Source organism: Saccopteryx bilineata, chromosome 4, assembly GCF_036850765.1.
Source record: "Saccopteryx bilineata isolate mSacBil1 chromosome 4, mSacBil1_pri_phased_curated, whole genome shotgun sequence".
In the NCBI taxonomy this organism is placed as follows: domain Eukaryota; kingdom Metazoa; phylum Chordata; class Mammalia; order Chiroptera; family Emballonuridae; genus Saccopteryx; species Saccopteryx bilineata.
Window position 1 is genome coordinate 271,217,170 of NC_089493.1, and position 21,179 is coordinate 271,238,348.

At 44.9% G+C, this 21,179-nt stretch overlaps 1 protein-coding gene across 3 annotated transcripts in view; it reads left to right on the forward strand.

Annotated features, from left to right (window-relative positions):
- Positions 1 to 21,179, forward strand: part of GALNT17 (polypeptide N-acetylgalactosaminyltransferase 17) — a 466,786-nt gene that overhangs the window by 415,604 nt on the left and 30,003 nt on the right. For all 3 annotated transcript variants that reach the window (XM_066274629.1, XM_066274630.1, XM_066274631.1), the window contains 2 exons: positions 14,719 to 14,904; positions 17,196 to 17,333. In XM_066274629.1, the coding sequence (XP_066130726.1) occupies positions 14,719 to 14,904; positions 17,196 to 17,333 (324 nt within the window). The remainder of the gene's footprint in view (positions 1 to 14,718; positions 14,905 to 17,195; positions 17,334 to 21,179) is intronic.

The window sequence follows — 21,179 nt, forward strand, 5'->3', positions numbered from 1 at the left end:
TCATGTCCACTTCCCGTCTGCAGAGGTGGCCCCCTGCCCTCCCTTTGCCAGCTGTCACCATGGTGCCTCTCTGGCGACTTCCCAGCCCTCCCACTGCAGTTGGCTGTCTTGGCCTCAGATCCTGGTTTTGGGAGCCTGGACCTGAGCACTTGTTGTGTGGGGCTTCTCGGGTTCTGCCTCGATCAGGATATCTCCACCCATCCAGGCTTTAGCCTGCACCCTCTGAACCCAAGCTTTGTGACCTTGAGAGAGGAGTACTCACATCTCTCTCCCCAGTGAGGAGGGAGACGGGGCCTCCCCTGGGGAAGAGAGAGAAGGGCTCCACAAGTCGCCAGCCAGGGTTCTCTCCAAAGCCTGTCTCAGCCAGGCCCTCCTTCCATGACAGTGAATGGAGGATCGTTATTAGCCGATGGCCTGTGGACAGATGTTTCATCTGGTGGATCTTTGGCAGGCTGGTCAGTCCTGGCTTTGCTCTAGCCCTACTCCCAAACTGCTGGCAACCCTGCAGCCACTGTCCCCTTCTGCGGATTTCTGGAAGTGATCGTTGGCAAGGCCTTTTATTTAGCCCTGACCCAGCTGATTTCCGTGAGGGAGCTCGGGCACCAGAGAGAGCCATCCCTTCTGAGGGCCTCGGAACCATGGTGACAGGAAAGCGCCCTGAAGCACGTGGACACCCCAGTCTCCTTCCAGATCATTGTACGTGATCACAAAGCTCGGCCCTTTGGTGTTAAAAACACGCTTAAATCTCATTCATTTTCCTCCTGTAGTTAAGCATGGCTTATCTGTAATTGCACCCGTCACACCCCCCTTTAATCCTAGACAAAATGCAGACTTGAATGGCAGCAGGACATAGGTGCCCAAATGGGGACCAAAGGCCCCTCTGCTGGTGGCTCTCACACCAGGGTTCTCAGGCAATCTTCAAGGCTATTTCCTAGAATTCTAATTTTAAGCTATGAGGAAAGAGCAAAGACTGGGAGTTAGGATTCCTGTCTAAATCATCTTTACATCCCTGGCGGCATTCAGCTCTGTATGCCGGTCTTAGTAAACACGTGTCTGACATTGAATTGAATGACTCGAGAAGGTAAATTATTTACAAGTTAGAGACATCAATCAGGCTGGGTGCAAAGAGGGATAATACGCTTAATACCTATTCTACTCTGGCGGAAGGGGGGACTGTCCAAAGGACAGGATCTCCTAACAGGGCAGAGACAGGAGGACAGGAACGGGCACAGAGAAAGCTGACGTGGGGGACCCGTAAGTGGCAGGGAAAGGAGTGGAGAGAAAGAGACGAAGGCAAAGAAGTGAGGGGAAGACAGGGCCCACCCGCCTGCAGGGGCCTCATTGAGGCTGCTACTCTGGGCTATTTTTCTAACACGGAAGCCCCAGCGCTCCTTGACAATACCACGCTGTATGGTGGGGGTAAATTTTAAACGGTGAGCATAGACCCAATACTATTACCCCCCCCAATATTATACTTTTAAGTACATAAGCAATAACAACAAAAATCAACAGAAAAGTACCAAGCTCTCCCAACACCTCTCCCACGCTCGATAAATCAGGCTGCTCCCCCTGAGCGCGTCTTCCCTGCTCTGAATCACATGTCATTTACGAGCCTCGTTTTCATTCCTCATCGGGTAGTAAGAGAAATGACTTGCATCGACTGACAATAGAATCCAGGTATTTAGGGGTTCTTGTCACTGTGATGGTTAAATTGAGATATGCCTTGAGGTCCATATTTGTAAATCCCATTTCTGAGAAACAGTAATAAATAAAGCAGAAGATTGAAATTGAATTCTCACAAAAGGACTTCAGGAGCAAAGCCATTATGTGTCTGTTCAATTTCATGGGATAGAGTGCGCATTTAAACTGGGGAAAACTAGCTCCCCGTCTCCAGGACGGCGGAGGAACCAGGGCATCTCTGGGAGCCCTGATCTTCAGGCGGCTGAGCCAGGCCTTTGGGAAGTAGGCTGCCATGTAGCCCCTAAAAAGGTTGGTAGGATGGGAATAGCAAATGAAATGTTCTTTGAGCCAGAAACCTGTGTTGTTTTGAACAGATTTTACCAGCAGACAAAAGGCTCTGAATCACTGGCACTTGGGATGACTGAATGGGGTGGTTTATATAATTTCTGTGTTGCATGTTCCACTACTGTTGTTTTTAGCCATATAAGTAAGTTTAGATGGCTTCCGAAGTGACTTCAGTCTGATACTAGGAAGAATTCCTGTCCCTGGAAAGGAAACATCTGAGAGACCCCAGAGGGGCGGGACCTCCGTCCCTGAGGGGGAGGTCAGGAGCGACCCTAGTATAGGACTTCCAGGTACTGTGGGGACAGATCCATAGGTCAGGCCTTGAAAGGAGGTCATGTGAGTTAGGATCCTGGGCAGAGGCGGATTTAACGGTGGGCACACCAGGTGCACACCCTGGGCCCTGACTTCTGAAGGGCCCCCCAAAACCCCAACTTCACACTTTTTTCTAATGTAGGGGACCCAATATTTTCTTTTGCACCCGGGGCCTCAGCCAAACCTTCATCTGCCTCTGATCCTGGAGCTGAAGGCCAGGTACCCTACCTCTCCTCCGAGGATGACTACAGGGGCCACCGGAGTCTGTTTGGCGTCAGAACCTCATTATCCAGAAGGTCAGGAAGTGCTGGTCACCAACCACAGGAAGCCATCTGACTCTTTATTCAATTCTGGGTTCTTTGACTCCCTTCCCCGCCCCCCCCTTTTTTTTAAGAGGTAAGCTATTCTTCCTCCTTCTTATATTCTAAATCTCCCTGGCAAAATAGAGAGAAAATGATGTTTTCTTCTAAGAGATGTCAGTGACATTTTTCTACTACTTCAGGCAGAGGAGTGGGGAAGAAAGCTTCCTGACGTAGACCGGAGGCCTTCATGCACATGTTTTATTTCCCATACCCCTCCCCGGCTTCCTGACCTGTTGTTTAACTCCTTTGGAACGTTCCTAGTCAAGTCTCAGTTTTTGTCATCCTTTCATCTTATCAATGAAAGAAAGTCCAAACCTGTAGAGAAACTTGGTAAGACTTTACCTGAGCCAGATCTGAGGATAAAGGAAGCAAGATCTCAGCGGATTGAGAAAATGCTGCAGAGAATGGCGGTTTCGCAGGTTATTGTCTACGTCAGACTCAAAGGAGAAATCATAAGGAGAGCTACAGGAAATGCATTGCGGGAGGTTAGGGAGGCGGGAGGTTAGGGAGGCGGGAAGTTAGAGACCGGAGAGAGTAAAGAGGGAAAATGTCTAGGATTGGATCAAAAAGTAAAACGGAGAAACGCATACGTCTTTTCGTTGGTGGATACAGGATAGTCAACACTGAACGTTTACAGCACATAGAGATGGTGTTATAGGCACTAACTAACAATGAGGGGTTTCATGTTTGTGCTCTAGTGCCAGCGGTTGTGCCTTTGCTGAGGGGTCTGGAAAAGATTACTCTGATGTTTCAAAGGTATGTTATCCTACATGCATAAGAACAATGGCGGGACTCACTTAGGGGAAAGACTGATCTTTGCTAAGGAAGCTGTAAGCCTGGGACATGACCACCCACTATGACCGGCCCAATTAAGAATTTATAACAAGACCATCCTGTGTGGTTACTTTTGGTCACTGAGCTTGTCCAGCCTGCCATGTGGCCCCCTAAGCTGGCCAGGTCTGCTGTGTAGCCCCTTTTACATTCATAAGAGAAAAGCTGAGCATAACTTGTGAAGATAACATGGCCTGTGAACAGTGACATCTTATAGGACATCAGAGGAGGGTGCTGCATCGTTACTAGCTAGCCTGGGGACTAGAGTTGCTTTGCTAGGTTTGGCTGAGAGACCTAAATAGACAGCATGGGGCACCCAGGGTTACCATGGGGCAGTTACAGATCGTGTGGGTGAGGGGTGGTGTGGAGGAGAAAATTTTTTCCTCTACTCTTCTCGGTTCCTGGCTGGGGCTCTGTAACAAAAGACAGATTAATAAGAGAAAATCCAACATGTTTATTAGCATGTATATCTCATGTATACCTGGGAGAAACTCAGGGCTGAGTGACTCAAATGGTAGCTTAGAAATGGGGCTCAAATGCTATCTTTAGATAAAACAAAAGAAGAAGGGTGTGGAAGACCAGTTATGGGAAGGGGACCAGGAAAAGTACCGTAAGAAAGGGTAAGGTTTGTTATGCAGATTTAAGTCCATGCCTTCTACATGGATAAGAGTCTTGTGATTTAGAGTCGTCCTCCTCCTCCAGGTGATACACATTTACCATGGATTTCCTTTATAAGTATACATGTCCCTTACAGAAGGGGAACTTCTACTTCAGTGTTGGAGCTTCTCCTGTGTCTACTGTTTATCAAAGTAATCACTTCAAAATAATTCTTCTCCCAAAGAGGCACATTTTGGGATGGCATATTCTGGTCTCCTACAGTCATTTTTGGGATGGCATATTTTGGTCTTCTACAATGGCCATGACTGGGGCCTTAGAAGGGAGAGACGGGAGAAGGGAGCTAGGAGGGGCATATCTGAGGCACAGTGTTGGTCAGGTTTCTGAAGGGCACGGTCTTCTACTCATGCACCTCAGACACAGGCCTGGACATTGGAGGGGAGACTGTTATAGTCTGGGCGATCCAACACAACCTGTCAGCATGCCAGTCCTGCCCATGTATTCAGCGCTTAATCAGGAAGGAACCTTCTTGAAACAGTCCAGTACATCCCTTCTCAGATGGTGCTGGGAGCAGTAGGAGAACAAGAGAATATGGGGTTGGAAATCTTGCCTAGGAGTAATGATAACAGTGATGACCCAGCTAACGTGCACTGAGGACGTCCTCGGAGCAAGCACTGCTCTAAGCACTCGACATAGTGCACATCTCCTTTAAACCTCACAACAGCCCTGAGAGATAGGGACTGTTAGTATTCTTTCCTGTATGGGTGAGGTCGTTGGGAACCAGTAAGGCTAAGTTGCCCGAGGTCAACGAATAAACAGTGGAGCCAGGATTGCAAGCAGGAAGTCTGGAATCAGGTCCAAGCCCAAGAACCGTGATTCTGCTCTACCTTTGAAGGACTGGAGGATTCTCTAGTATTTAATCCACTAGCTCAAGTGAGCTTTACAACAGCTCTGTGGTGTGGGCAGGTGGGTAGTATGACTGTCTTACAGGTGAAGAAGAACCGAGGCCTGGGAGAAGAGGGGGAAGTGACTTGCATAATATCACACAGCATAGCAGGACTGTGGAGGAGGCAGAGCAAGACCATCAGCCTCTGCAGCACGTTTCATTCCTCTGCACCCCACGGCCACCTCTGTGCCAGCTCCGCACAGAGCCCGGCCAGGTACTGCCAACAGGAATGATTTGAACAGTGGAACCCAAAAAGAGGTGATGAAAGTGAGGAAAGGGAGAGAAAAGATGCTGGAAGCCAACTTTAACTTTACTTTCTCCATAAGGCCTCAGCCAATGATGAAAAGACAAACAACCCAAATAAAAATTGGGTAAAGGATCTGACTAAACATTTCTCCAGAGAAAGTAGACAGATTGCCAGTAAGCACATGAAAAGATGCTCCCTGGCCATTAGCCATCAGGGAAATACAAATCAAAATGACATGACATGCTACTTCGTACCTACTAGGTTGGCTATAATCAATCAGAGGAACAATTACAAGGGTTAGTGAGGGCGTGGAGGAATCAGAACCCTCACTGCACTGCTGGGCGAATGGAAAGTGGCACGGCCACTTGGCCGAAGTCTGGCAGTTCTTCCAAAGGTTAAACAGAGAGTTGACGTGTGACCCAGCCGTTCCATATGCCCAAGAGAAATGATAACATATATTCATATAAAAACTTGTACATGAATGTGTGTCGCAGAATTATTCATAATAGTCAAAATGGAAACAATGCAGATGTCCATCATCTCGTAAATAAAATGCAGTACATCTATACACTGGAATATTATTTGGTCATAAAAAGGAATGAAGTGCTGATTCATGCTACAACATGGAAAAACCTTGAAAATACTATGCTAAGTGAAAGAGGTCAGCCACAAAGGGCCACACGGTGTATAATTCCACTTCTATGAGATGCGCAGAGTAGGCAAATCCGTAGAGAATGGAAGTATGTTAGTGATTGCCCGGAGTTGGGAGAGGGTGGTAGATGTGACAGGGCTGACTGCTAGTGGATCTCGGGTTCCTAGTAGGGTGACAAAATGTTTTTAAATCGATTGTCATGATGGCTGCACGACTCTGTAAACACAGTGTGTCCGTAAAGTCATGGTGCACTTTTGACCGGTCATAGGAAAGCAACAAAAGACAATAGAAATGTGAAATCTGCACCAAATAAAAGGAAAACTCTCCCAGTTTCATACCTATTCAGTGCAGTTCAATGTGGGCTCACGCACAGAGTTTTTAGGGCTCCTTAGGTAGCTATCCCGTATAGCCTCTACAGACTCATCACTGACTGATGACCTACCAGAACAGGGTTTCTCCACCAAACTGCCGCTTTCCTTTAACTGCTTATCCCACCGAGTAATGTTATTCCTATGTGGTGGCATTTCGTTATAAACGCGCCGATATCCACGTTGCACTTTGGTCACGGATTTGAATTTAGCGAGCCACAGAACACACTGAGCTTTCCTCTGTACCGTCCACATCTCGACTGGCATGGCCGTGGGCTGCTCCACTGTATACACAGTGTTACATCATCGTCTGCGCATGCACACATGCTGCCACAACATCCTACAGAAAGTAGGAGGGTTTTCCTTTTATTTGGTGCAGATTTCACATTTCTATCATCTTTTGTTGCTTTTCTGTGACCGGTCAAAAGTGCACCATGACTTTACAGACACACTGTATACTAAAACCATTGAATTGTATACTCTACTAAGTAGGTGAATTTTATAGTTTGTGGATTATATCTCAATAAAACCATGTTTATTTTGGGGAAAAAAAACCCAAACATCTTAATGTACTAAGACTGCCTCTTCAGATGGACCAGATGTGGCCTGCAGCCTGTGGTCCTGTGAGTTAACTCATTCCATACTTTGCACCTCCTCCATGTTCTGCTTGATTATTTGCTCTCAAACATTCTGTAGCATCTTCTAGTCTCTTGCAGATTTGGATCTTGCTGGCAGTTATCCAGTAGTGACTTTGACTCCCTGTCTGCTCTCTGTGGGGCATCTTCAGACAGGTCCAGTAATGCCCCAAACAACTCGCTTCTGCTCCTCAATACTTCTACTCATTTCCTGCCCCTAGGGCAGTAGGCACACCCCCTGGCTCACATGGACCCTGGGCAAGACCTGGATATGACATTGGCCTTGGTCTCGGTTAGGTGTGGATTCAAAACAAAACTAATTTCTCTTCATTAATTTCTTCCTTCATGAACTAACTTTCACAGATCAAGAAAATCCACATCCCCCAAGCAAAAGAAACCAACGTCTGACGGTTGAACACACAGAGTTCTGATTCTGTGAGTGACACTGAACACACGCAGTCATCGGTCATTATGACTGACATGTACCTTGGCAGGAAAGACTGGTGGCCGCGTGCCCCCAGTGAGTGAGGAAGGCCAGCATCTCAGCCCAAAGCAGTGCCTTGCTTTCTACTCACCTGAACATCTGAGGAAGTGACAGTACTTGTTCTGTGGAGTGTGAGAAGTGGCCTCCTAGAGGAAGCCACCAACTGAAAACAAGAAAAGAGAATGATCTAGGAAAGCCGCGGTTGCCAGCCAGAAAGAGGTTTGGGACACTGTGGAAGTAGAACTGAACATTCAGTGGTGGTTTAGATCTGAGATCAGGCAGTGTCTGACAGCGAGACAAGAAAACGTCATTCAAGAAATGTGTTCGCTGAGTAGCGCAGGTGAAAATATGGCTTCAGAGGATGTTTGAGAAGGTGCATGTGGGAAGCCCAGGGCACCTAGAGATTTGATCCAGAGGTCAGCCAGTGGTCTAGACGCCATATCTGTATTCATTTAGTTGGGGGATTCCTGGTGGTCTCAAGGTTATTCCTCAGGAAAGTTACCACTTGGTAAGCAGCCTGAGAAAGCTGGTGTCCTCGCCGTGAGTGCCACCCCAGGCCTGCAGCCGAGGCTGTGGTCTGTGGCATAGAGGATCACAATTTGAACAGCAGAGCCAAAAGGAGCCTCAGAGATAACCTCCCCCTCACCTAGAGATGAGAAACGGGTTCAGGGAGGGAGAACGGTGTGCCCACAGTCTGGGAGAAATGGGCCCGTGGCCTTTCCTCAGTGCTCAGCGAAATGGTTGACTCAACGTTAGTAACTCTCAGCTCATGCTAGAGTGTAACTCCCAGCTGGGTCCAGATGGGCTGGCCGGTGGGTGGCGACCACTGCAGGGTGGATTCCCGTCACCATGGGGGTGCCAAGGGACAGTAGTGTGTCCAGAGCAGGATGGCAGCTGTGACAGGAGAGCCGGAGAGACTCCGCTCTTCCAGGTGTTGAGTTGTGTGGTACAGGCCCCTTCTTGGTCCATGTGATCTTCCCTTCTCTGCCTGTCATGTTGCATCTTCTAGACTACTTCCATTTTTTCCTTTATTTTGTTTATCCTTCCCTCCCTCCTGTGTCTCCTCCCCAGACATCTTCTCCTCTGCCCCCCAGCGGCCTCCATTCAGTAACGCATTCACGCGCTCATGCGAACAAGAACACACCCAGTGCTTACTGTGTGCCAGGCACAGTGCTGGGCAGCAGCCACGCAGGACGATTTGGGTCCTGCCCTTGCGGAGCTGGCCGCCTAGTAAAGCAGAGAGAAGGTAATGTGCTCACAAAGTCACAACTGTGCTAAGTACTACATGAGCATGAATAGGGGTCTGACTCTCTGGGGGGCTCCCCTGAAGTAGCTGTGATTGAGCTAAAGGCTGAAGTCGGAGTTAACTAGGCAGAGAGGAGTGGAGCGTGCGAGATGGGGATAGAAACGTCTGTGACTGGGAGGCGTGCGGCACCTGGAGGAATAGAAAGCAGGACTGTTGGGGGAAGCTGCAGAGATGAGGCTGGTGGGATGAGGCGACGCACGTCCTCGAAGGCCACGTTAAGATTTTGGGCTTTATTCCCAGAGTAGTGGGAGCCAGCAAAGTGTTCAGGGGCATGGCCTGATAGATTGCACCACTGGCTGCTGAGTGCTCGAATGGATGGAGCTGTGGAGAGGTGGTTGCTCTGGTCCAGGTGTGACAGCTTAGAGTGATAGTGGAGGAGGAGGTGACCTGGTGGCTGTGACCGTGGTGAGTATGAAGGGATGTGAGTGGAGCTGAGTCATGGGTCAGAGGCATTGTCTGCAGGACCCGGTGATGAACTGCCCAGTGCTGAGGAATGAAGTGGTCAGGATGGTACCTGGGTTTATATCTGGCTCCAGCTGCTTCCTGTTCAGTCTGAATGATTAGGGTGCAGGGTGGGGAGAGGGCACTGGGCTTCCTCCCGTAACAGCTCAGGGGCTCTTTCCAAAGAGCACTGCCCCCAGGTGGTACCTGGAGCATCTCAGGGGAAAATGGCTTTCACGTAATCATGGCCCTTAATGTTCACACTCTAATGACAGAGCAGAAAATTCTCACTAGATTGCTTAGGCTCAAACCTACTCATTCCTGAATACTTCCTGCTGCTTGTGATAAACAGCTGGTGTCTAACCGTGGTGGGATAAGATGCAGCCCAGAGTATTTGAATTCTTGTAGTGGTTTCTAAATTGGGCCACACAAGATGATCCATTGGGGTACAAGAGGAATATAGTCATCCTTCTCTTTTTATATCATTTCAAATTTCTATATATATGTAAATTGTCATGGGTAAAATATACTAATACAGTAGTGTGTGCATATAATTTAAAATGGATAAAGTAAACATATTGGAGGATATGCTTTAATTTTTTTTCCAGATGAGAATATGTATCAAAAATGTTTGCAGGCCATTGCCTGCAAGCATATAGCTGATGTCAGCAAACCGGTCACGTTGGCTTTGGCTCCTTGCCCTCCTGCACAGCTGTCCCCCTCCACCGAGGCAGTGGCTTCAGGCTCCCACACTTTCCTCCCTTGCTGACCAGAATCCTCAGTGACAGAGGCCCTGGGAAGAGCATGGTGTGGACAACACCTGGCACATTAGATGCCCTTACCTCTTCTTAGCACCCTGGAACCACTATCAGGCTTGACTTTGGCCAGGCACATCCTAGCTTCTTTCAGCCCTTGTAATACTGAGTCATCACACCACAGCCTTGGAAAAGGCATCTCTGTGTCCGAGGCTAGTGGTTCTCACACCTAGCTCTTCATCACACTGTAAAAAGTGGGGGAACTCTATACACACCAAGTGGTACCTCAGCTCCACCCTGGAGAATTAGATTCTTAGATCTGGGGTGGGATCCAGACATTTGTCATTTTAGAAAGCTCCCTTCGTGATTTAGAGGCACAGCCAGATATGGGAACCAGCAGTCCAAGACAGCTTCTCACCCTGTCCTTGAAGGAGAAAGGCTTAAGACTTCTGCTGGGAAAACAGAGAGGGCAATCAGTGTGACTATGGGCCAGGCTGAGATCCAACGATAATTCTGGAAATACCAACTTTCTCCTAGTTTGATAACAAGCTTTTCACAATCTTTAGGGCTCTAAGGACTTAGTGAAATACTTATTGGATGATATGAGTTGAATGGATGAATGAAACATGCATCGGATGGAATTAAACAGCGCACCCTTGAAGATTCTCTCTCTCTCTCTAGAGTGATGGTAGAGGTATTAGTGCCACCCACCGGCCTTCGTCTCCCATAGTGTCCTCTCCTTCCAGGGCATCGCCAGTTCTGAAGCAGAAGGGGATGTGTTCTGCCTAAGACTTCTTTGCATTTGGAGACTTGTGATGATCTTTGCCCCCACTCATTTTTGTTTGTTTGCTTGTTTTTACCTAATCCCTCACCCCCACCCCCCACTTCCCTTTTGGCAACTATGAGCTTCTTCTCTCTAATATGGGTCTGTTTCTGTTTTGTTTATTCATTTTTTTTAGATTCCACATATAAGTGAAATCATATAGTATTTGTCTTTCTCTTTTAGACTCATTTTGCTTATCTGTTCATGTTCTGGCAAATGGCAAGATTTCATTCTTTTTTAAGGCTGGGTAATATTCCATTGTGTATATATATATGGACCACATCTTCTTTTTTTTTTTTTTTTTTTTTTTTTTTTTTTGTATTTTTCTGAAGCTGGAAATGGGGAGAGACAGTCAGACAGACTCCCGCATGCGCCCGACCGGGATCCACCCGGCATGCCCACCAGGGGCGACGCTCTGCCCACCAGGGGGCGATGCTCTGCCCCTCCGGGGCATCGCTCTGCCGCAACTGGAGCCACTCTAGCACCTGGGGCAGAGGCCAAGGAGCCATCCCCAGCGCCCGGGCCATCTTTGCTCCAATGGAGCCTTGGCTGCGGGAGGGCAAGAGAGAGACAGAGAGGAAGGAGGGAGGGAGGTGGAGAAGCAAATGGGCGCTTCTCCTATGTGCCCTGGCCAGGAATCGAACCCGGGTCCCCCACACGCCAGGCCGACGCTCTACCGCTGAGCCAACCGGCCAGGGCTAGACCACATCTTCTTGATCCATTCATTGATCAGTTGACACCCAGGTTGTTTCCATATTTTGGCTACTGTAAATAGTGCTGCAATGAACATAAGGGTGCACATCTCTTTTAGAATTAGTGTTTTGTTTTTGTTTTCCAATAAATAACCAGATGGGGAATGGCTAGGTCATCTGGCAGCTCTATGTTTAACTTTTTGAAGAATTTCTATAGTGTTTTCCATAGTGGCTGCACAAATTTACAATTCTAATATATAACAGTTCTTTTTTTCCACATGTTTGCCAACACATAATTTATTAATTTATATATATATATATATATATATATATATATATATATATATATATAAAACTCAAACAACTTAACACCAAAGAAATCCAAATAATTCAATTTAAAAGTTGGCAGAGGACCTGATAGATATTTCAGTAGAGAGAACATACAGATGGCCAATAGACATATGGAAAGAGGCTTAACATCATTAATCATCTGGGAAACATAAATCAAAATCACTGTAAGATGTCACCTCACTCCTATTCAAATCGTTATCATAAATAAATTAATATATATATGATATTAACCCCTTAGCAGATGTATTATTAGGAAATACCTTCCATTCAGTAGGTTGTCTTTTCATTTTGCTGACGGTTTACTTTGCTGAGCAAAAACATTTTAATTTGAAGTAGTCCCATTTGTTTATTTTTCTTTTGTTGTCCTTGCCTGAGGAGACATATCCACAAAGATATTACTAAGACTGATGTCAAAGAGTTTACAGCCTATGTTTTCTTCTAGTTTTATGGTTTCAGGTCTTACATTTAAGTCTTGAATCCTTTTGACTTTATTTTTTGTACATGATGTAAGGATGTTCAATTTCATTTTTTGCATCAATCTTTCAAGCCATCACACTTATTGAAAAAACCGTCTTTACCCCAGTGTGTTTCCTTGTCTCCTTTGTCATATATTAATTGGCCATATAATTAAAGATTTATTTCTGGGATTTCTATTCTATCCCATTTGCCTATGCACCTGCTTTTTATGCCAGTACCACACTGTTTTGTTTATTATAGCTTTATAGTATATTTTGAAATCTGGGAGGATGGTACCTCCTACTTTATTCTATTTCAAGGTTACTTTGGCTATTCAGGGTCCTTTGTGATTCCATATAAATTTTAGGATTAGTCATTCTAGTTCTGAGAAGAATGCCATTTGTATTTTAATAGGGATTTTATTGAATCTGTATATTACTTTAAGTAGTAATGACCATTACTTTAAGTAGTAATGACCATTCTAACAATGTTAATCTTCTCAATCTGCAAGCATGGTAGTTTATCCTCCCATTTATTTGTATCCTCTTCACTTTATTTCTTCAATGTGTTATTCTGTTCAGACAATATAACTGTTCACTTCTTCAGTTAAATATTCCTAGGTATTTTATGCCTTTTGATGCAATTGTAAATGGGATTGTTTTCCTCATCTCTCCTTCTGATCACTCATTATGGTGTATAAAAATGCAACACACTTCTGTATATTGCCACTTTACTGAATTCATTTATTAGCTCTAACAGCTTTTTAGTAGAGTCTTTAGGGTTTTCCATATATACTACCATGTCATTTGCAAATAGTGAGTTTTACTTCTTCCTTTCCGATTTTGGTGCCTTTCATTTCTGTTTCTTGTCTGATTGCTGTGCTGAGGACTTTCAATACTAAGCTGAATAGAAGTGGTGATAGCATTCTTGTCTTGTTCCAGATTTTAGAGAAAAGTCTTTAAGCTTCTCACAATCGAATGTGATATTAGCTGTGGCTTTGTCATATATAGCCTAATTAAAGTCTTTGCTGAGAGCATGTTTTTTTTTAAATTGATTTTAGAGAGGGTTTTAGAGAGAAAGGGGAAGAGAGAGAGAAGTATGTTTGGTTGTTCCACTTATTTATGCATTCATTGGTGGATTGTTGTATGTGCCCTGGCTGGAGATCAAATCTACAACCTAAGGTTATTGGAATGGTGCTCTAACCAACTGAGCTACCAAGCCAGGGCCTGCTGAGGATGTTGCATTTTATCAAATGCTTTTTTCTACATTTATTGAGATGATCGTATAATTTTTATCATTTATTTTGTTCATAGGATATATCTATCACTTTGATTGATTTACAGATATTGAAGGCTCCTTCTATCCTTGGGATCAATCTAGTTGGTCATGGTGTAGAATGCTTTTAAGGAATTGCTGAAAGGGATGTTGTCATCTGCCTCCCGAGGCCTGGGTGGCTAGGCAGGCTGTTGATCTAGTGAAAAATGCTACTACTATAGATCAGACTGCACGAGCAAGAAACCTGGGAGTCCTTCTTGATCCCCCTTCTCCCTCCCTGCCGTATACCATCTGTTCCTGGTGATTTTGCCTGTTAAGCCTTCAATCTGTCCATATCCCTATTTCTTATGTTCTGCTGTCCTAGCCAAAGCTACTGCCTTTTCTCCCGCGGATGACAGTAAGACCCTCCTGTTTTCTGTGCCCCCCCCCACTGTTAATATATTCCCCACACTTGATCTTTTTGAATCCAAATCTTTCAGCAGCTTCTCATTTAGAACGAAGACCAATTTTCTTAACGTGGCCTAGAGGCCCTGCTGGTGCGCACCTCACCTGCCCCTCCACCCTCCTTTCATGCCTCTCTCCTCTCTTCTACCCTGAGTTCCAGCCACACAGCTGTTTCTTACTTAGTTCTTTGACTATTTTGTGTGTATCAGTTAGTTTGTATAAGCCCAAATTTAGTGGCTTAAAAATAACAAAGATTTGCTCACAATTCTGGAGTTTGGCAATTTGGGCTGGGGTCAGGTGGGTGGTTCTTCTTTCTCGGCGGTATTGGCTGGGCACAGCTACAACCAGATGGGGACGGGAGAAGCCTTTATGGATGCCAATGCACTACTGAGAAGTATGAAAGCCATGTGTCGCCAGGAGCACCTTCGGTTTATGGTCCTCTCTTACCCAGAGCTAGATTTTAGTATCCTGAACTGCTATATCTATGAACATTCCCCAGGTCTTCTTTTCTACCTGTTTTAGTTAGGTTAGGAGCTGCATTAACAAACCAACCCTGAAATCTCAGTGGCTTTATTTATTAAAATGTGTTATTTCTCAGTCATGCTAAGTCTCCTGAGCCATTGCCTCCGGGCCTCGGGGAAGGCAGTGACCTCTGGGAACTTCTCTGTCAAGCTCTGATGAAGTCCTTGCGCCTGCAGGTGTGGCTCTGCGGGGGCAGCATGGAGGTCCTGCCTTGCTCACGGGTGGCCCACATCGAGCGGAAAAAGAAGCCATACAACAGCAACATCGGCTTCTACACCAAGAGGAATGCTCTCCGGGTGGCTGAGGTCTGGATGGACGACTACAAGTCTCACGTGTACATAGCGTGGAACCTGCCGCTAGAGGTAGGGCCCACATCCCTTCCCCTCTCCCTAGAACAGTGAGCCTTGTGTTTGATGGGCCGCTGATCCCTTTAATTAGCTGATGCTTCCTCCCCAGAAGGATGCTCGTGCTTGAAAAATTATAAATGCATTTTGAGGGAGTCCACAGGCCTCCAGGTTTTAGAGCCCTCACTGCCCATGGGGACTGTGACAACAGAAATCTCAAAATCCATTTACAAGGATGAAAAGGGTTGTATTGCCCCAGTCTCATTACATTAATCTGGATGCCTTGCTCCTAAACATACACTGTGACCAGAAGATGCTTGCCCAACGTTTTTGGCAGCAGACCCTGTCATCTGCTCGAACCGTGTGCCCTCCTGTGGCGTGTGCTCCTCTTGTATGCTGAACTCCTTGTTTACTCAGCTGCCCGGCATGGACCCTAGGAAAATCCCCATATCACTGCAGCCCTTTGAATCCCAGCTCTGCCACTGACTAGTTATGAATAAATCTGTTCATACTGCCTTTGTACCTTGTATCTTAGGTCCCTCAGCTACAAAATAGGGACAGTAGCGGGCCCCCTTTCCCTGGTAACTGTGAGAACTCAATCTACAGTCCTGAATCTGAGTACACATGCCTTACTTAGAGCAGTGCCTGGCATGGGGTATGGGGATGTTGGTGAGTATTTTTGTCCTGCACAGCACAGTGGGGTAACCAGAACCCTCCGCCATGTTGGGTGTATCTCCTCAGCCGGATGTCTGGGCCATGCCCTTAAGAGAGTTGCCTAGAATTGTTCCTACTGAGAAATATAGTAGCTCCTGTGTTTCAGGAAGCTGGAGCCCAGAACAGCAGAAATGCAGTTGAATATGTGCAAGGTCTGTGAATAAAGACGATAAAAATGAATAATTTATATTATTGTTGTTACAATTATGGAAATAGGTTCTAAAGTATAGAAAACCCCCACCGCAACCTATCATTTTCGAGCTGTTACACTGTAAGTGATTTTGCATGTTAAGACCTAAAGATAGGCAACATTTGTTGAACCCTTAGTATGTCCCAGGCACTAGATAAATCCCTTCTTTGCAATATCTCATTTAGCCCTCATAACAGCCTCATGATTTAGGAACCATTGGCTTCAGATTCCTCATCTGTACAATAGGGATTATTAGCATTTACCTCCTAGGGCTCCTGGGAAACTAAAAATAAGGCTTAGCACAGAGCAAAGCAGGTATTAAGTGTTCAGTAAATGCTAGCTTGATGTGAAGCTAGTGTGACGTCCATTTTACAGATGAGGAAACTGAAGCTCTGGAGGTTAACGGTGGCCTGCTTGATGTTCTGCACATAGCACGTGGTAAGGCAGGGGTGTGAAGTCGAGTCTTCATTCACCTCTGCCCACAGCCCTGTGGTGTCAATGGGATCAGTGTTATTTTTTCTGTTTTGCACACGAGGAGCTGTGACTTAGAGTCCTAAGTACTCAAGGCTGCTAACTCTACCCCTATGCTTTCTCCAGCATTACAAACAACCTGGGGTCCCTAACACCAGTGCACCCTAGCACATTCTTTACAAATGACCATTCTCATTAATCATGCTAAGTACATGAAAATGAAGAATTAAATAGTGCTGCCCAGGTTTGCCTTTGAATTTTAATGTTTGACATTTAAAAGGATGTTCCTTTGAAATCATTGTTTGGTTGCCCAAGAAGAAATCTTAATGAAATAATTTGAACTCTTCCCCTGCTTCCCCAGGTTGCTGCCTGGCCGGCGTCCCTTCTCCCCTGGTTCACGGCCATCTTGCGGCTGAGTCTGTGGAATCGTATTTCAGCTCCTTTATTTCCCCCTGTCAGCACACAGCAGCCCATTACAGGTTCATTTCTGTAAAAGCAGAGTGAATTATTCATTAGGACATCATTACAAGCTTTGCAATGGAAAATTATTTTCACTTCTGCATAAATGAACTTCACAAAGAAAAATTTCCCCAACAAAGGGGGAAATTACACACGTGTAGAAAAGAAAGACAGGAGGTGGTTTGTATGCATCTATTCTCCTGTCTTAATCAAATAATCCCTCTAATAACTGGCTCAGGAAAGATGGGAGAGATGGAGTTGGGAACATAGGTTGCCACATCAGTGTGTCCCCAAGTCCTTTTCACACAGCAATGATCAGAGGCAGCTGATTTGGGGGGGACTGCGTATTGTGTTCTGAGGACAGCTGTGTCTAGCTTGGGGCTAGATGACCAAATAGGTCCCCTTCATAGGACCTTCTGAGTAAGCGTACAGAGCTTCCCAGTCACTAACGGCCTTTGCCTCTCTCTCCCTCCAGAACCCAGGAATTGACATAGGGGATGTCTCTGAAAGAAGAGCCTTAAGGAAAAGCTTAAAGTGTAAGAATTTCCAGTGGTACCTGGACCACGTTTACCCAGAAATGAGAAGATACAATAACACCATTGCCTACGGGGAGGTAATTAAGACCATGCATGCTCTCAGCTCTCGCATGGCTGTGCATTGGGTTGTATGTTGCTTTGGTGGCGGAAAATGAGGACCAGAGTCATTCGTTCATTCAGTGAGTCGTTTTTGGTGGTTCAGTCCCTGACGGCAAGGCTCTTACCAGCTGGTAGAAGGGACAAACGTAACGTTACCATGGGGCACGGGCCATCCTTTTGCGTTGGGTGTGGACTGGATGATGAGTTAGTTCTCTTCAGGACATTTTGATTTTGAGGTCCCCTGGGACCTGTAAATGGGACATTAACTAGGAAGTTGGGTATACGATGGAGTGGGGACTGGAACTCTCCATTGCTTAGTGCTGTGGGCTGGAGCCATTTACCCGCAAAGGAAGGGCGAGATGGTCTTCTCAGATTTCCTGTGATGAGATGACATCACCTTGCTACTCATGAAAACAGATTGGCTTTTCTCTTCTTACAAGGGTCAGACATACACATTTTAGAAAAATTTGAAAATAATAACAGCCATGAACACTTCCTGGGCACTTTCAAAATGCCACACACTATTCTATTGCTTTTCACGTATGTGTTCGTTTCACTGTCACCTTATGAGGTAGGAGTAGTATTTTTATTTTTATTAAAAAGAAAGCTTAGTATTAGAGAAATGAAATCAATTATCTAAGGTTTTACAGCCTATCAGTCGTGAAACCAAGATTGGACATAGGCATACTGAGTCTGTATACAGTATAATGTATACATATTGATGTGTGGTCTACTGTGTTGTATATTTTTATAAACACACACGCATACTTTTTATACACACATATCTATCTCTCTAGATCTAGGCTGAAGCTAGCAAGGCTCTCTTTGACTTTTCCTACAACTGCGAACTTCCCTGCTTTATGCCTGATGTCTTTTTTAATTGAATTTATCGGGGTGACATTGGTTAATAAAATTATATAGGTTTCAGGCATACAATTCTATAACACATCACCTGTATATTGCATTGTGTGTTCACCTCCCCAAGTCAGGTCTCCTTCCATCACCATTTATTCCTCTTTACCCTCCTCCTCCACCTCCCCCACCCCTCTCCCTCTGGGAATCACCTCTTGCTTGTGTCTTTGAGTTTTGATTTATTATTTTTGTTTGTTTGATCCCTTCACGTTTTCTACCCAAGCCCCCCCCCCAAAATCCTTCCCCTCTGACAGCTGTTCTCTATTTATGAGTCTGTTTCTATTTTGTTTGTTAGTTTATTTTGTTCATTAGATTACACACGTAGTGAAATCATATGGTACTTGTCTTTCCCTGGCTGGCTTATTTCACTTGGCATAATGCTCTTTAGGTCCATCCATGCTGTCCCAAAGGGTAAGATTTCCTTTTTGGTTTTTTGGGGGTGTTTTTTTTTACAGCCCAGTAGTTCCCATCGTGTAAATGTACCACAACTTTGTTTATGCACTTATCTACTGATGGGCAGTTGGGCTGCTTCCAGATTCTGGCTATTGTAAATCAGCCCCAAGTTAAGCCATCAGGGTCTGGGTGAGGTGTTCTTCCCGAGCAGGAATTTGGAGTGGGAAGCTTGCTTCTTGTGGAGGCAGTTTGTGTTGTGGTCAGGGACGCGTGAAGACCCTGGAACCAGGCTCATGGAGAAATCCACCGCCCGGAGCGGCTGCGCTCAGCTTCCATTCCCTCTTCTGTAAAACGGGGGAAGGAAAATGCTTACTGCCGAGAGTTGTTGGGAAGTGAAACAGGCGCGATGGGTTGAGCTCTTAGAATAGTACCTGGCGCACAGTAGCAGTTAAAATGCCCAAGGTGCCTTGTCTGTGCCTCCTCAAAATGAAAGCATGGTTTGGGGTGCTTTGGGTGTTTGCTTGTTACCAAAGTAAGATTAAATATAAAGGAAGCCTTGAAAAATGATGGAACATTTGTGAGACAATTAGGTAAATTGCCTCGCTGTTTAGAAAAAAAAAAAAAAAGACAATTTAGATTCTTACAGCTCACCGTATCCCAAAGTGAATTTCAGATGAACTGTAGCATTAAATGAAAGCAGAGAAACTGTAATGGAGCCCTGCGGAAACAGCTATGAATCTGATCTCTGAAAGGGGAAGGAAAGGCTTTCTAAGAAATGATGCTGGGCAAGAAAATGCAAAGGAAAGGGATAATGGGCCTGAGCTCATAAATATTAAAGTAATCTATACATCAAGTGAATAAAAAAATAATATGCTGCACTGGAAATACGTATGCCATAAATATCATTGAGGAATGGACAATACCATTCTTCTATAATGAGCCCTGCAAATTGATTTAACTAAAGTTTTAATCTAAATAAGATAATTAAAAATCCCCAAAGGAAAGTAAAGTACAAAAAAAAAATACAAAGAGTTGGAAAACACATGAAAAATTTAAATTTATGTCATAATCAAAGAAGCTAAAATTAATTTTAAAATATATTGTGATGGCTTTTTTTCGACTACCAAGCAAACAAATAACTCATTTTGAGATTATATGCTGGTGCTCTGCCAGCGAGGTCTTGGTAATATGAAAAGCCACGTATCCTCCGGTTGGAGCACAAATTGAAATAAGCCTTTTAAAAAGCAATTTGAACCGCATGTGCTAAAAGGCTTAATGATAGTCATTCCACTCTTGTCCTGAGCAAATAATCTGAAATGAGGACAAAGATTTGAGAGTAAAATTGTTCATCTCAGTGACTTTTTTTTTTTTTTTGGTTCAAAAATTTTGAAGTTAACATAAAGATTAGTGAAATAACGCTATCTTAATGGTTTGAAATATTTTGTAGCCATTTCAAAAGGCTTGTGCAAAAGTTTGATGACATGAGAAAAATACTAATACAATTCTTCAAAGCGAAAAGTCAGGATTATAAAGCTGGATTAGTTGCTATTTAATTTTATTTTTTTTTATTTTTCCATTGATTTGAGAGAGACAGAGAGAGAAAAAGGGAGAGGGAGGGAGGGAGAGAGAGAGAGAGAGAGAGAGAAGTGTCAACTTGTCGATTCTTTTAGTTGTTTCATTTAGTTGTGCACTTATTGGCCGCTTCTCATGTGTGCCCTGATCATGGATTGAGCCCGTGACCTGAGTGCGCCAGGACAATGCTCTATCCACTTAGACACCCAGCCAAAGCCAGAAGAACTACTATATAATATTAGAAGCAAGGGAAAGAATAGCGCTGGGAAATGGCAGTGATAGTTTGAGTCAGCTCTGGGTAGCGGGACAGGCAGTTTTTATGTGGGTTTCCCAGTTATCACTAGTGTTTATGTGATGTTATAACTGGAAGAAAAACTAGTATTCACAAAGAAAGATTAAACACGGGCAAGTGCCAGGCAATGGCCAGGGCACAGCTGCACGGGCTGAGCACCACACAGCTCCAGCTGCACAGCGTAAGTGCTGACCCTGCAGCTGAGCAGCGGGAGGCCGTGGAGGTAACATCGAGTTCATGGCTGGTTTTGGTCGGGGGTAGTTTTTGCAAAATTTCCTATCTCTTTTAAGTAATAAATGTCCTGCATATATTCTGTAGAAAATGTAAAGATGAAAACAGAACTTACTCCAATTCCCAGACATGATCAGCGTTAACATTTTAGGCATTGGCTATTACGCCCCGTTTGCTGAGCTCACCATAAACTGAAATATATTTCAGATGGGCTAGAGCTGGCATGGCCAACATACGGCCTGCGGGCCGATATGACCCACGTAATGAGTTTATGCGGCCCGCGATTAAATTTTTAATATTCTCCGCTCGACGCACTGTGGAAATGAAATAAGTAGTACTTTTAAGTCATTATACATAAAACTACGATATCTTCAGTAATCTTTAGCTCAACTTACATTTGTGAACAAACTTTTTCTTTAATGAA